Source organism: Mastomys coucha, unplaced genomic scaffold, assembly GCF_008632895.1.
Source record: "Mastomys coucha isolate ucsf_1 unplaced genomic scaffold, UCSF_Mcou_1 pScaffold3, whole genome shotgun sequence".
Classification (NCBI taxonomy): Eukaryota; Metazoa; Chordata; class Mammalia; order Rodentia; family Muridae; genus Mastomys; species Mastomys coucha.
This window is the reverse complement of record NW_022196909.1, coordinates 52,546,295-52,562,764: the sequence shown is the minus strand read 5'-3', so window position 1 is coordinate 52,562,764 and position 16,470 is coordinate 52,546,295. Positions and strand designations below refer to the sequence as shown.

The following is a 16,470-nucleotide window of genomic DNA, read 5'->3' as shown; positions in this document are numbered from 1 at the left end:
TTATGTATTAATATGGTCAATACCAGCATCTTCTAATTGCTTATACTGATGTAGTTATAGTAGTTCTTAAACTATTATTGATTGAATTGATTAATGGTTGATATTTTGATTAGCCTTTGTTTACCTTCATATTTTTTTCTAAAAACAATTTTTAAATAGGAAAAGTTACAGGTTTATTTTATATAAGCTTATTATTGATTGAGTTTTAATATGAGGAACTATGCACGTATACCAGAAGATTATAAACACTTAACAGAAGATAATAGGGAAATATATAAGTCATAACTATAAAACTAATTATAACAAAAAGCATAAAGTAAGTAATTATAAGGTAAAAGCTGTATTGTGCTCATATATCTTTTCAAGAATAACTTTAAGTAAGTGTTATGTGTTGTAGCTATACTGGGTGAAAAATTTCTATGATGGGGGCTAGAAACTAGGTGACTAACCATAGAGGATAATCTATACTGCTTGGTGAGAATGTCTTTTAGAATTTGAATTCATGTCGGTGTGAGAAATACATCTTCCCTACACTCTGTAAATCAGAAATTATGGAAATCAAACCTAATGCTACAAATTAGATTTAATTTAATGCTACCACCATTAGATTGCAGCTAAGTCGATTCCATAAAAGTACACATTTGCATACAACAACTAACAAACTTATTTAAAATGGATAAAGCCTATTCCATTTTATTTATTTATTTACTTTGTTTTAGTTTTTTGAAATAGGGTTTCCCTGAGTAGCCCTGGCTGTCCTGGAACTCACTCTGTAGACCAGGCTGGCCTCAAACTCAGAAATCCACCTGTCTCTGCCTCCCAAGTGCTGGAATTAAAGGTGTGTGTCACCACTGCCCAGCTCTGTTTGATTATTACAAATGGATTAAGTAAGACATTAGTAATGACTGGTAATTACTTGGATACTTTATCTCTGGAAAACATTTATAAGTCCATCAAGGCCATATCCCCTCCTTGACAGTACCAGTTTTGTTAGGATGAGAAACAGTTTATTAATAATACATGTTACTTACTGATGCCTTGCTGAGTTTTTTGTTTTTTATTTTTTATTTTATTTTTTTAAAGAACAGAAGGGCCTTGTATCCCTACCTTTCTTTCTTTCTTTCTTTCTTTCTTTCTTTCTTTCTTTCTTTCTTTCTTTCCTTCTTTCTTTCTTTCTTTCTTTTCATTAGATATTTTCTTTATTTACATTTCAAATGTTATCCCCTTTCCTAGTTTCTCCTCTGAAAAAAAAACCCTATTCCTTCACCCCTCCCCCTGCTCACCAACCCACCCTCTCCTGCTTCCTGGCCCTGGCATTCCCTTACACTGAGGCATAGAGCCTTCACAGGACCAAGTACCTCTCCTCCCACTGATGACCTACTAGGCCATTCTCTGCTACATATGCATGAGTCCCACCATGTGTACTCTCTGGTTGGTGATTTAGTCCCTGAGAGTGCTAGGGGTACTGGTTAGTTCATATTGTTGTTCCTCCTATGAGGCTGCAAACTCCTTCAGCTTCTTGGGTCTTTTCTCTATCTCCTTCCTTTGGGACCTTGTGCTCAGTCCAATGGATGGCTGTGAGACTTCAGTTGAGTATTAGTTGGGCACTGGCAGGGCCTCTCAGGAGACAGCTATATCAGGCTCCTGTCAGCCAGCACTTGCTGGCATCCACAATAGTGTCTAGATTTGGTGATTGTATATGGGAAGGATCCCCAGATGGGGCAGTCTCTAGAGTGTCCTTCCTTCAGTCTCTGCTCCATACTTTGTCTCTGCAACTCATTCCATGGGTATTTTGGTACCCCTTCTAAGAAGGATCAAAATATCTACACTTGGACACAGCAATCTCACTCCTGGGCATATAATCAAAAGATGCTCCAACATGTAATAAGGACACATGCTCCACTATGTTCATAGCAGCCTTATTTATAATAGCCAGAAGCTGGAAAGAATCCAGATGTCCCTCAACAAAGGAATGGATACAGAAAATGTGGTACATCTACACAATGGAGTACTACTCAGCTACTAAAAACAATGAATTTATTAAATCTTAGGCAAATGGATGGATCTGGAGAATATCATTCTGAATGAGGTAACCCAATCACAAAAGAACACACATGGTATGCACTCACTGATAAGTGGACATTAGTCCAGAAGCTGAGTATTTTCTAACTATTCTAATACAGCATAAAGTTGAACTCATGTTAGAAATGAAGCAGTCAAGACCTTGGTCTTCCCTATTCCAGATGCTGCTATTTATTTCCACATACAGATCATTTGTATAGGATGCCTTTGACTCCATTGCCATCATTAAAATCATGCAATTAGTGTTTTAGTTAGTTGTGAAGAGACACTACCAGGACAACTCTTATAAAGGCAAACATTTGATTGTGGATGGCTTACAGATTTAGAGGTTTAGTTTATTATCATTATAGCAGGAATCATGGCAACATCCAGGCAGACATTGACCTAGAATAGGAGTTTAGAGTTTTGCCTCTTGATTTGAAGGCAACCAGAAAAGGACTATCTTCCAGGCAGCTAGGAGGAGGGTCTCAAGACCCACTCCCACAGTGACACACTTTGTCTATCAAAGCCACACCTACTCCAGCCTCCTAATAGTGCCACTCCATCACCAAGCATAATCAAACCACCACAACACTGAAGAAGGAGGGACACATAGTAGGGTTTAGAGTGGGAAAAGATGTAATTATAACCTCAAGAAAAAAGAAATGATTTAATAAAACGGAATGACAGAAGAATAATATTTTAGAAGGTTAATTTATTTATTACGTATACAGCATTCTGTCTACATGTATGCTATAGGCCAGAAGACATCACCAGATCTCACCGTAGATGGTTATGGGCTACAAGGTTGTAGCTGGGAACTGAACTCAGGTTCACTGGAGGAGTAGCCAGTGCTCTTATAACTCTGAGCCACCTCTCCAGCCTGAAGAATCACACTTTTAAAAGTATATATTACAAAGAAATATGTAACAATGATTACCTCATTATGTTAACATTTTCAAGTAGGTTTTTTTTTCATTCATCTCTCTCTGCTTTATAAATAAATACAAACTGGGTAAGAAATATGACTTGATATAATCAAACATGATGAGTCTGAGTATATCAACTTTTTAATCATAAAAATAAAAGTTTGAAAACATGCTATTTATCATTTAGTATGAAACATGTTGGTTATCACAGTGATGGACATTACTTTTAAATTAATACTCAGTATGGAAATGAAGATTTTACTAAAATCGGCACAAGCTCAGAAAAGATGTAGTGGAGTTAAAATCTCAAGCCTGTGGTTTAATTTCCCCATTGTTTTCTGCAATATTTGTGGTGGTGTTTGCTGTGAACTTGAGAAAACATGCTTTCTTAGATTATTAGAACATTCCTGAGGAGGGACATGCGATAGAGCATTGTGGTAATGTTTGTGAGTTCATATGCAAAGGAGAAAAAAAAGTAGGGAAGGGAGAAGAGGAGAGTATGAGAAACGGAAGAGTCATGGACTTCCAGGGATGTGGGGAAATATTGCCTCACCTACGCCCCAAAACATCCTGGGAAGAAACTGAGAAGACAGCAGGCCTGAGGCCACATACATTGAAACACTGGCAAAGCAGATAGTGAGCTTCATAGGCTAAGATGACTCCAGTGCAAGATTATATGCCAATATGTTCAGGATCCTCTAGTCATAAAGTCCTGTCACACTCCAGAGGCTCTATTGAAGAGCCGTCCCAGAGCCCCTTTCACCTCCTTATTCCTCAGTGTGTAGATGAGGGGATTAAGGGTTGGGGTCATAACAGTGTAAAAGAGAGAGATGAACTTCCCATGGGTGTGGGCATATGAACTGTTTGGCTGGATGTAGATGGCTGTGATGCTCCCGTAAAAGAGAGATACAACCATCAAGTGGGATCCACATGTGCCCAGGGCTCTACGCCAAGCCTGAGATGACTTAATTCTTATAACTGCTTTAGCTATATGTCCGTAGGACGTCAGTATCAGTGCTAAGGGTAAGAGCAGCAAGACCAATGAGGCTACAAAGAGTTGGACCTCATTGGCATGAATGTCCACACAGGCAAGCTTGATCATAGAGGGGACTTCACAGAAGAAGTGGTGGAGCCACAGATGGCCACAACGTGGGAGCCAAAGCGTGATTGTTCCTTGGATGAGAGAATTTCCTACCCCACTGAGCCACGAGATTCCTGCTAGAGCCTGGCAGAGCTGTGGATTCATCACAGCTACGTAGTGGAGAGGTTTGCAGACAGCGGCATAGCGATCAAAAGCCATTACAGCCAGGAGAATACACTCAGTAGAGCCCAGAGTCAGGGAAACATAAAGCTGCACTGCACAGCCCACTGCTGTGATAGTCTTGGATGGTCCTTTCAAGTTCCATAGCAGTTGGGGGACAATACTGGTGGTGAAACAGATGTCAACAAAGGAGAGATGAGTGAGAAAAAAGTACATAGGGGTTTTGAGTTTAGAATCTATTGAAGAGATTAGAATAATGATTGTATTTCCTACCAGAGTGAGAAGATAAGAAATTAAAACTACTACAAAGAGTCTTCTTTCCAGTTGAGGCTGATCTGAGAAACCCACCAGAATGAAGTCACTATTGACAGTGCTGTTAATCATCCCTGTCACCTGGTGTAAACAAGAAGGAAAATATTAAAATCATTAAAAATCTGACACTGAAAAAAACTTGCATTGATTTATTATGCAGGGTCTTTTAGAAGCTGAAGAATATTTTGTACAGAAAGGATATGAATCTTTAGAGAGGCACAAAGATACTGTAGAATCAAAGTCTTTGCTTGAGTAGTAGCTATGAGAAGCTGAGACAGAGTTTGTCAGAGAAGAAAATAATATCAAAGGAATAAATGTGTCTGATCTGTTTTTAGCTGATAACAATTCATTCAAATGGAATAAAAAAGTTCAGTGGCTTTGATGCTTAGTGTACATAATTATGTAAAAAATTACTTCCCTCAACTATAGTTCTTAAACTAGGCACTTTTAAAAAAAGGTTTTTAAAAAATATGAACAGGTTCTAGATATTATAAAGGCTACTTTTGATGTAAAATATCAAACTTTTTTTGTATTGATGAAACTATTAACATGTCTGTCAGGATTTTAAATTTTATGCATATATGAGTTTAGAAACATGTTGCTTGTAAGAATTATTAGCTCGTCCAGTATACCAGCTACCAGCTTGTGGTGAATAGGATTAGATTGCATTTATACAACTGTGTTCCTTAGCTATGTGGTGGTGGATGGAGTTATTGGCTTTCTGGTTTTATATGTTGAATGAGAGGGTGGGTGATTCTGAATATAGGGCTTATTCTCAATATAATTACGGATCCTCAGACAAATGCAATAGGCTGCTTCAATGTGTACCTAACAATCATTAATTTTTGGTCGAGAAGATTAAAGGAACAACTTTAAGAAACTTGCAAGATTTATAAATAGAAACAGCTAAGGTGAACTCATTGGTTTGTTTTATGCTCTAAAACTGTAACTACTATGCCTATGTTAATGCGATTGGTACCTGGTATTAGTACAACCACTCACACCTTAAAATTCTCCCTTAAATACAATTTCATATCCTGTACTTTTTATTATTGGGAAAATTAATGGTGGATGTAACCTATATGAAATAATCCTTAACTATTAACAAATTTCACTTATTATGTAAAACTGTTACAGAACTCTGAAAATTAAATCAGGGAGCCAATAACTAAAAACAATGTGAAGTATCTGAGTGATGACTGAAATTAGGAAGAAATTACACATTGATAAAAAGAGATATGAAGAAACTCCTGAGAAGCAAACCATCTTGTGTGTATGTATACACACATATGCCAATAGTATGCATAAATCTAGACACATACACAGTTATTATATGTGCATATACATAATATGTACACATATTGAATTAGCTTATAATGACTCTAACATAAATTGAATATATTGTTCCAACTCTAATAACTACACTCACAGTTATATAACTATGCGTGCATACAAGCACAAACACATGGGTATTATTTTCTCATTTTGTAGCCATCAAAGGAATGAAATGAAGGCAGACATACCACTTCTGTTCTACTCCTGTTTGTGGGCACCTTACCCATCTCAATCAAATGAAACATCCTATATCACTTCTAAAAAAAAAAAAACACAAACATGTCCAGCCTCCAGAGAATGTGATAAGACAAATTCATGGCCATGGACCAGTTCTCTATTAGAATATGCTCATCTTGGGTCTTTGAAGAATTGTTTTCTTCCTGATACACTCCTAATCACCCCTGAGGTTCTTGATGTCTCTTTTCACCCAGGTGAGCAAATATCACTTGAAACCTGAGTCTTGCTAAGAGTCACACACATGTCTAGACATAAACCAGGACATATGTGATAGAAAACTAGTGCATAAGATAATTTCCTTCACTCTTTCATATGCATAATATTGTTGGAACAATATTGAAATCTGAGCTTGAGAGCTTGTAGTATTGTTACCTTGCATAAAAATCAGTGTCTCAGCATGGTATTGATTGTAGGTGCTACTATTTGAAGATGCAATTCTCTGAAGATTAGCAAATCAAAAGAGATTGTGCAAGGATACAGGCCACCTTGATGGAAATATTCCAGGGGCACAGGTCTCCCATTATGGCAATTAATCTCATGCTGTATTGCATCCAAAGCTGAACTTTCCCAGAAGGCCATTTAGAAGGAGACTCTGTGATCTCTGATATTTCAGTTATTTAAATATAAGGGAAAAAAACCCCAAAGGTAATAACTTTTGCTTTCATAACCTGCCTATATAGAATGTTTAAGGAATTTCAACTGTTTTCATGTTAAGTTTCCATCAATAATTTATTTAACATATGGATGTGTACATGTGTACCATTCAGATAATTTCAAATTTTTAACCATTACTAAATTTTCTATATTTCCATCCTTTCTTCAAATCTATATCAACACATTTGAATATGTTTAACTGAGCCCCGTGTAACTATTACTATGAATTTAACAAGGTGCAAGACATATTGTATGTTGATGTTTTTGTCTCTGCCACCATTAATTCAGCAACAGCTTTCTGAGAATCATTTATTTTGGCCCATGTTAACAGCAGAGTACTACCTCCATTCCACATTGGATTTTGTTGTTTTAATATACCATAAGCCATTTATTTGCTATCGTGCTTATGACTATTTTTGTTTCTGAGTTGTGTCTCTAATAAAGAATGCTTCTCTGGGTATTCTTGCATGTATATTTGGGTAAATAAAAAATGTAAGTAGTTTGGTAGTAGCTCCTGGAATAGGATTGTTTAGTCAGAAATTAGACATGATTCCAGAGTTGATGGATCCATTGCACTCCATATTGGTACTCTGCAGGCAGATGCATCTAGTTCACACTCAGTGCTATCTGTCCTTTAATTTCTGGCATTTCAGTAGTATGCAAAGGGCATCATGATATAATCTTCATTCACATACACCTGATGACTAAGTTAGTTGGCTAGCTTGTCTTTTTCAATGGGTTATGGACAGAGCCTGTTCAAGTCTCTAGACTTTTCCTGAATTTTAGTTTTAGGAAATTAAAATAGATTTGAAAAGATAGAGGGAGAATGTGGTGAAGATGTTTTTTCTTACCTTTTTAAGTAACAAAGACTTGCCAGGTGTCCCTTAATGTAATAGAGGATAAAGTGCAGTTGTAGATATACAAACTAATATAATAGGATGAAGTCAGATAAGTCAGATGAATTTATGTGCCTTGTGTTTTTACTTGCAAACATATTTGTGATGGTTATTATGGTTGAAAGTAAATATTTAAGTAAGAGGAAATATTTAATTGAAAGACAAGGATTCCATTGAGCTCTCTAATTGTGGTTCTGAGTGATAATACTGAATATTTTACAGTAATAGCTCAATTATAGGTAGTTTGATCTTAGTGCCAGAAAATGAAGCCTTGGGGTTCACAATTATTTCATGCAATACTGATAGTTCACATAAGAATATTTGTCAATTTTTTCTCAAATACATTTATAAAATTTGTTGATATCAAGTTATAAACTACATAATAGAATTCTTAGAATAACCTATGACTTTTTATAAATCAGTAATTTATATTTTGTTCTTGATTCAAAAGAAAAGTCAGTATACTCTGGGTATGTCTCAAGTCATATTTCAAAGGAATAAAGGAAAACCAAGTATCAGTACATCAAGTTATTTTAATGTTGTCTAAATTCAACTTACAAATTTATTAATTTTTCATTAAGCATTGTTTTTATGGATATTAATAAAAGTATGTAACAAATAATCAGAGGCATACTGGTCCTTCCAGAGACTGTCAAACGAAAAGAAACCTAGTCACAGGTGTGGGGTACGTACCCCCAACCCTTGAATTGTTTGTTAATAGGTTTTCCAAAACAATACAGGCTATTGAAATTTCAGTGAGTTGCCTACCAGAATTTGAAAGTAAGGCCCTCTTGCCGAAGACAACACACTTTGGTCATAGGGCTTGGAGAAAGCTAGTAAGTCTAATCAATCTTTCTGTTTGGATAATCAGGGGAGCTCACAAGACCAAACTGCTGGTTTAAGAAGTTTTTTGAAGTCCATTGCTCCCCAGGAAAATTCATTTTTCTCAGTGATGGGGCTCCCGGGTAAAGAACTCTGCATGTATATATATATCAGACTCGGTTATATGTATTTTTTTAAAGAGCATACTAGGGCTGGAAAAATGGCTCAGTGGTTAAGAGTACTTGTTGCTCTTGCAGAAGACCTGGATTTAATTTCTGGAATCCATATGGTGGCCCATGGCTATCCATAATTCCATTTCTAGGGAATCTGATATTCTTGTCTGAAGGAACTGCAAGGCTCACCAACGAGCCTGAGGTAAAGACATTGAAGCAGAAACTTCACAAGCAGTCCTTGGGTGAATTCTCTCAATGGTATCAGTGTTACCACAAGTTATGTAAGCCAAACTAACACATGTGTCATTAGCAAAGAATAGCTAGGCAGAGCAAACCAAACCAATGCTCAGTGCTCATCTCCCACTGCCTGTTGGGTCTTTTTACTGTATCACAGGTCCCTTCAGATGTTTGATATATTAAAACATTCTTTCATCTGTGTCTGCTTCAGGAAAACATTCTTTTCACATGTCTGCTTTAGCAAGACATCCTTTTACCTGTGTGCCTCAGCACATTTGACATAACTAACTTTCCAAGGAAACTGAAAGTTTTTACTTCAATACCATTTGGTCCACATTTCTTGCAAATGTTCATTGCAGTGACTTGTTGGTCTGGTATGAGTCTTATGGCTTCTGCTACTGTATCAATACTGGAATGTCACTGGGATGCCTCTGGGATATCCTATTGTTGCCCTGTGTTATGGAGATCCTGTAGCTTTGGATATGTAGAACTGGCCCCTTCATAACCACAGATGTTCATCAATGGGTGGGCCAATTCAAAGTCCTGAATCTGGGTCTGTGAGGTGTCTGAGCTGGTCAGCCAACTGGATCTCCTGCTCTCACACTCTCCGAGCCAACTCACCAACAACCTCTGCAACCAGGATCAGCTTTATCCTCCTGCCCATGCAAGGTGTAGGTCCCACTATCTGCGTGCTGCAGCAGGTGAGTGACAAGGACAGTTCTCCTACTTTCATGACCTTATTGGGATCAGTTCTTCAATCCACTGCAGGTGATAAAGGTAAAAGGAAGAGGAGGGATCTCTCCCTTGCAGATGCCACCACACATCAGATGAGAGACAATGCTGGCTCTCCCACACTCATGCTCTTGGAGACAGATCATGTGAAGCCCAGCTCTACTGTGCTGCCCCAGCTAGGTGCAGGGTCTGTTCTCCTGAGTGTTGCAGCAGGTGAGGGGCATGGACTGCTCTCTTGCTTTCACGCCCCTAGGGCTAGCACTCCCGTGATGTCAAAGTGAGGGGTGGGGCCAGTTCTGCACAGCCCTCAGACATCAATATGTCTCAGGGTGGCAGATCAGACCAGGACATCCACCTGGCTTTTGGTGATAAGAAATTCCTGATGTTACTGAACCATAGACCAAGACATGGACCATGGTGGCAGTACAGGCCAGAAACCCACCATGGTCCCAGGTGGCATTAATAAACTACTCGTATAAAACTGTTCCTCATTACCCTTGAGCCTCCAGTTCTACCTCTTTTTATTGTGCCCACATCCCTCTATTTCTTTTTCTTTTCTATTTCTCTACCACTTACTTGCTCCTTTTAGGTGCATCTAGAGTCTCTGACTGTCTGTGATCATCTCAGGAGTGATCTCAGGATTGCTATGCCCTGCTTGTGCCCTGTGGCTTCAGGAAAGGGTTATCTAGGGCACTATCTGCCCCTGCTCAGGACTGTCAGGCACTTGATTCGTGGTCATTTTAGGCTAGCTATCTAGTCAGACCCTATTGCACTTGTCTGGTAGTTATCTCAGGCTCTTTTTCTAGTAATGTTAGGCTACTAATCACTCAGATGTTTGTCGATCCTCTTTGTCCTCTTTGTCCTCTTTGCCACCTTCTGATGCACATGTGACACAGCAGCCACACCTGCAATGATTCTAGCGGCAGACCTTTTAACTTTCATAAACATTTATAGACATACATATACACAAAGTACAGTCTCAATAATAAGTACTTACATCTTAAAATAAACTTTAGAAAATTATGCAAATAGTCTTGATACTTTTAATAGTACATTTGGTAGGAGGGAGGTGAATGGCCTAATATGATTATGTACATTATTAATCCAGTGCTAATATATTATCTTCAGTACAATTGTACAATATAAAAATGGAAGTATAGAATCTCTTTGAGATTATAATTCATCTCTGATTATTTTAGGAATGCATTTGCAAAAAAATTTCACCCCTGTGTGAATATGGTAGTGACTTGCATAGTATTGAAAAAATTTTGTGTCTATGTAAATGAATCAAATATTGTTTGAGACCAATGTTAATACCCTCATAAAACTCTGTACAGACTTGTTTTAGAGATTTCAACCAAATTAGAAATTAAAATTGGTTCAAAAACCCCTTGTTATCTGGGATCCTACCCCTTATTAGCCCTCTGATTAATCTGTGTTTTATTTTGATACTTGCTCCTTGTCTTATACAGTTTCTCCCATGACAGGTAATAACATTGCCAGAATTACCAGCAACTAGGTTATGGTCCACTATCAGACCCTGGACTCCTCAAATACAGGTTATAAGACTCTTAAAGCCTGTGATGATATCTTTCCATTATAAAATAAAATAGGGAGAGCTATTGGGGAACTCTGCTATTAAGGTTGTATTCTACAATGACCAGACAGCTTCCCTGAGCTTGGCATAAATGGGAGACTCCCTTTCTCATGGGTGCTTCTTTGTCTCTGCCTGATCTTATTTTTAGAGCCTGACCCCCACATCCTCTATCTGAGGAAGGTCACATAGTCCTTGATGAAATCAATGTTTCAACTTTCTTTCTCCTTATAAAAATCTGCCCAGCAGGCAAGCACCTGGAATGCCCCTCCATGCAAATGAGGCACCCCCAGAACCTTAAACCTTAACCAATGTAAATTCACCTGAAAAGTGCCTTCCCACTCTCCACAGTTTGTATAGCCCTTGTTCACCCTGAATGAAATATATGCACCAGTTCTTTCACTGAATAATGTCTAAAAGGGCTGTAACATAGTAATTCTTGGAGGAGCCTATCCCAACTCACTTGCAGCCAGACCAAGGTCCTGTTGACCTATTGATTCCTGGCTCCACATCATCCTTTCTTGCCTGGTATACACCTGGACACTCCAGGAGAGGAAGCATAAAGCAGAAGTGTGTGTGTGTGTGTGTGTGTGTGTGTGTGTGTGTGTGTGTGTAGATAATCATGTATAAGCTAAGCTAACCATCCTCACACAGACTGGCTGGATTGCTTTTCTTTTGGAAGGTTGACAATTGTTTCTCATGTCCTAAGAAAAGGAAAAAAGAAGACTTGGGAAGTGAGAGACTCTCAGGACTCAAAGGGAGGGACTTTAGATGAAAATGCCCTCCAGTGGGGAGAGGGAACTTGTAGAGTCCACCTCCAGTAGAAAGACAGGACATAAGTGGAGGGATGGGATTGCCATACCACAGTAAAAAAACTCTGACCCAGAATTGTTCCTGTCTGAAATAACTATAGGGACAAAAATGGAGAAGAGCTGGAGGAAAAGGAGGGCCAGTGACAGATTCAAATTGGGATCCAGCTCAAGGGGAGGTCCTCAAGGCCTGACACTATCACTGGTGCCATGGTGTGCTTACGAACAGCAGCTTAGCATGACGGTCTTCCAAAAGGCTCAACAAGCAGCTGAAAGAGTCAGATGCAGCTATTTACACCAAACCAGTGGACAGAAGCCAGTGGTTTTATGGTTAATTAGGGAAAAGCTGGAAGAAGCTGAGGAGGAGAGCGACCCTATAGAAGGACCAACAGTCTCAACTAACTTGGACCCTTGAGATCTCTCAGACACTGAGCCACCAACCAGGCAACATATACCAGCCGATATGAGGCCCTCAACACAAATACAGCAGAGGAATCCCTGGTTTGAACTCAGTGAGAGAAGATGAACCTAACTGTCAAGAGACATGAGGCCCCAGGGAGTGGGGAGGTCTGATGAGGTGGGAATGTGGGGGTGGGGACAACCTCTTGGAGACCAGGGGGGAGAGGAGGGAGGAGAAGGTGGAATGAAGAACAGTCAGAGGGCAGACTGGAGGGATATAAAGATTGGACTGTAAAAAAAAAAAAAAGATTATTTTTTAAAAAGGAAAAAAAAAAAAACTGAGGAAATAGAGAGCCGGCTTCTCTCCATAATGAACATAGTATTTTATTTTTTTAACACATAACAGAGTGCTTTATTATTAGTTGTGTAAAATCGATTTCTTTTTTTTTTTAGCAGATCTTTATCTATTGTTAAAGTTTAACAAAAAATGTTAAAATCTGTAGAATTTAGAACTATGACTAAGCAAAATAACTTGCATATTGAGAACTATGAATTGGACCTTTCTGGAGAGGAATATTTACCAGATAAACCTGTGACTCACAGAGAAAATTCATTCATATTTCCTCAATGTTATACCATGCACCTTCAGTAATTAATTACTAAATACTAAAATTAGTGTTACTAATACTAAAAGAACAACATTGAGAATCATATATAATCATTCCTGTTTACAATTATGATTAATTTCCTGTACTTGTTTCTAAAACAGCTTTCTTAGATCTGCCTCAAAGTTTTGTCTATTCTGTATATATTTTGGTGTATGTTTATATCTTATACATTTCACATAATCTATGTCTGTAGTCATCATTTTGTTTTCAGTTCATGTGATCACACAAATGATCTGTATTTGACATTGTTAGACACCTTGGCACATGTTTTATATGTTTTTATGATATATAATTTTATTAATTCTTTTAGATTACATACATTATATTTTGATCATATTCAATTTCCTTCAATTCTTTCCATATCTACTCCAAAGTCCATACTCATCTAAGTTTGTATCCTCATGCTTTTAAAGCCTACCCAGTCCAGTTTGTGCTACTCTGGGGTATGTCATAATCCACTGGAGCATGTTTCAACTACAAGAGGCCACTTTCTTAAAGAAAACTAAATTTCCCATTCCTGAAACTATCAATTACCAATAGCCTTTCATACTGATGTGAACCTAAACAGAAGAAAAACTCAAATCCTTTCTTCATAAATGAAGAATAAGTATGTCTACAATCAACTTTTGTTCAAAATAGTGCTTGAAATTACAGCAAGACATGTTGGATAAATGAAGGCCATCGAGGCTAAATTTGTAAGAAAGGAAGAATTCAAAGTATTTTTATTTGTAGATGATATTATTTGACATAAAATGCTCTAAAATTTCTACCAGAAAACTCCTACAGCTGATAAACATTCATCCAAGGAGCAGGATGTAAAAATTAATATACACAAAAAGATAGTATCCTTTCTCTATACAAATGGCAGATATACTGAGGAACAAATCATGAAAAATACCATTAACAATAGTCCTTAAACTATTGTGGAATAAATCTAAAAAGTGAAATATTTGTACAGTGAAAAATTTAAGACACTGAGAAAAAAATTGAAGAAACTACCAGAAGATGAAAGGACTTTTCATACTCATGTATTGGTAGGGTTAGTATTCTGAAAATGCCATTTTGTCAAAAGCAATTTCCAGATTTAGTGCAATTTCAATCAATTATGTCTTTATACATAAGACACATGTGTTGGAGGGTATTTATCTGAAACTATAATGCTGGGGTTCTTTTACTCTACCCTTCTAGAAATCATATAGGAGAATAGAAACTATTCCTGTGCCAATAATTCTAGGCCTTGTGTGCCCAAAGCCTGGAGTGTGGACTAACCTGATGGGACACATAACAGAGTCTAACATTTCACTGTCCTGATAAATACTTCGGTGTCCCAGTCCAATGCAATGGGTTTACATGTCCTGAGGAATATGGAATTGTAGTATAACAAGCTAAGATCACTAAAAAGTAATCTGTCCAAAGATCTCCAACTGTATCTCAGTTCATCTGCACATATATAAATTTATAAATTTTAGAAAATCCTGCATATATACCAGTATATTTTGGTTTACCATTATTTCTTCTCCAGTAATATCACTAATATTTCTTTTAAAATTATTTACATATTAGAAAATGCTGACAATTATTTCTCATGTTTTCTCTTTAATGGTTTGTAGCATATAGTTTAAAAAGTTGACAGTTTTGCATTACTGGAATGTTTACATGTTCTGTAAACAGAATATTAAATTCTACAATACATAGGTATATAATTACATCTGAAGAATTTAAAGACTTTTATGAGAAGAAATACCACGCTTCATGAAGCTATTACGGCATTAAGCACCATGTTTTGCTAACCTGTGTAGAGTGCAGAGGTAACAGGTATATCAGGAGCTGGACAATGGCAGAGAATGCATACAGAGAATTTTCAAGGCTCCTGAGATATTAGCACATGACTATTTTCAGATGAAAATATTTAAGTACTGGAATAACCCACTAAAGTTATTTAGTAGCAAACAAACGTTTCCATTATTTGCAATTAAAAATAGTGTTGAATAAAGAGAAACAAACACAGTTATGTTTATTAAAGATTCTTTTAAGATAGCCAGGAAGAGCACAGCAATTATGTTTGCTTACTTCGACAGACTGTGCATCCTTTCCAAAAGGGACTTCAGGATCCTCAGTTACCTACTCATTGTCAGAACTTTCTTCAGCCCCAGAGTTCTTCTCAGTGCCCCTTTTACTTCCTTGTTCCTTAAGCTATAGATGATGGGGTTCAGCATGGATGTCACTGCTGTGTAGAAGAGGGCCAAGAGTTTATCCACTTCTGGAGAGTGGTTAGACTTGGGCCTCAAATAGGTGGCAGATGTTGAGCCATAGAAGAGTGTGACTACAAGTAGGTGGGAGGAACAGGTGGAGAGAGCTTTATGGCGCCCCTCAGGTGAAGGCATCACCAGCACTGCAACCAGAATTCTCACATAGGAAGAAATGATCAGCAAAAAAGGACTAAATATGCAGAGGACTGCTGCCACAAAGATGGCAGCTTCATTTTGGGATGTATCTCCACAGGCAAGTGCCAGGACAGGTGGAAGGTCACAGAAGAAGTGGTCTATCTCACACGGTCCACAGAAGTCCAAGGAGAAAATAAAATTGGTTTGTCCCAACCCTACAATACATCCCATTCCCCATGAAACTATTGCCAAATGGGCACATACCCCACGACTCATTCGAGTTGCATAGTGGAGTGGGGAGCATATGGCCATGTAGCGGTCAAAGGCCATAGCTGCCAGTAGGCAGCACTCAGTTATACCAAAGAATATGAAGAAAAACATCTGTGTGGCACATCCCTCCCGAGAGATCCCTCGGGCCTCACTTACAAGGCTCTGCAACATCTTCGGTATGACAGAGCAAGTGTAGCCAATTTCCAGGAGAGACAAGTTGGCCAGAAAGAAGTACATGGGGGTGTGTAGGGCTGGACTGGTGCAGATGGCAAGGGCTATGAGTGCATTTCCTGTCAGTGATACTAAGAACATGAGGAGGATGAGGGTGAACAGGAGGAAGCATTCTCCAGAGACTTCAGAGAACTTGGCAAATACAAAGCGTTTCACAGACAAGCTATTTTCCTGCCACAGAGAGCAGTTGATACTCATCTCCTGAAAAAGGACAGAAAATCATTACAACAATTCTTGCAGATGGGGGAAATTGCTCACTTTGTCTATCTGTCTCTCTCCCACTCCCCAAATCTCTCTCCCTCCCTCTTGTGTGTGTGTATGTGTGTGTATGTGTGTGTGTGTGTGTGTAGTGTGTAAAATATATGGACATACATGTGCCTGTAACATTCAAATACCGTTTTCAACTATCTTTCCTGGTTAGTCTTATTTTTTGAAACTCAGTCTGTTACTTGACCTGGAGTTACTT

At 38.1% G+C, this 16,470-nt stretch overlaps 2 protein-coding genes and 1 pseudogene across 3 annotated transcripts in view; all 3 read right to left on the bottom strand.

Annotated features, from left to right (window-relative positions):
* Positions 1 to 3,705: 3,705 nt before the first annotated feature.
* Positions 3,706 to 4,635, bottom strand: LOC116074628 (olfactory receptor 2G3-like). Its single transcript, XM_031347351.1, has one exon. The coding sequence runs from the start codon at positions 4,633 to 4,635 to the stop codon at positions 3,706 to 3,708; it is 930 nt and encodes a 309-aa protein (XP_031203211.1).
* Positions 4,636 to 10,456: 5,821 nt separating this feature from the next.
* LOC116075590 lies at positions 10,457 to 10,576 on the bottom strand (annotated as a pseudogene).
* Positions 10,577 to 15,236: 4,660 nt separating this feature from the next.
* The window catches only part of LOC116074870 (olfactory receptor 10C1-like), a 2,589-nt gene continuing 1,355 nt past the window's right edge, over positions 15,237 to 16,470 (bottom strand). Inside the window, exons 1-2 of one of the 2 annotated variants that reach the window (XM_031347761.1) lie at positions 15,863 to 16,202; positions 15,237 to 15,442 (exon numbers count right to left, since the gene is read on the bottom strand). In XM_031347761.1, coding sequence (XP_031203621.1) covers positions 15,237 to 15,442; positions 15,863 to 16,202 — 546 coding nt within the window. Of the gene's footprint in view, positions 16,206 to 16,470 lie in introns of those variants that run through there. The other variant, XM_031347760.1, reaches the window with a different exon arrangement.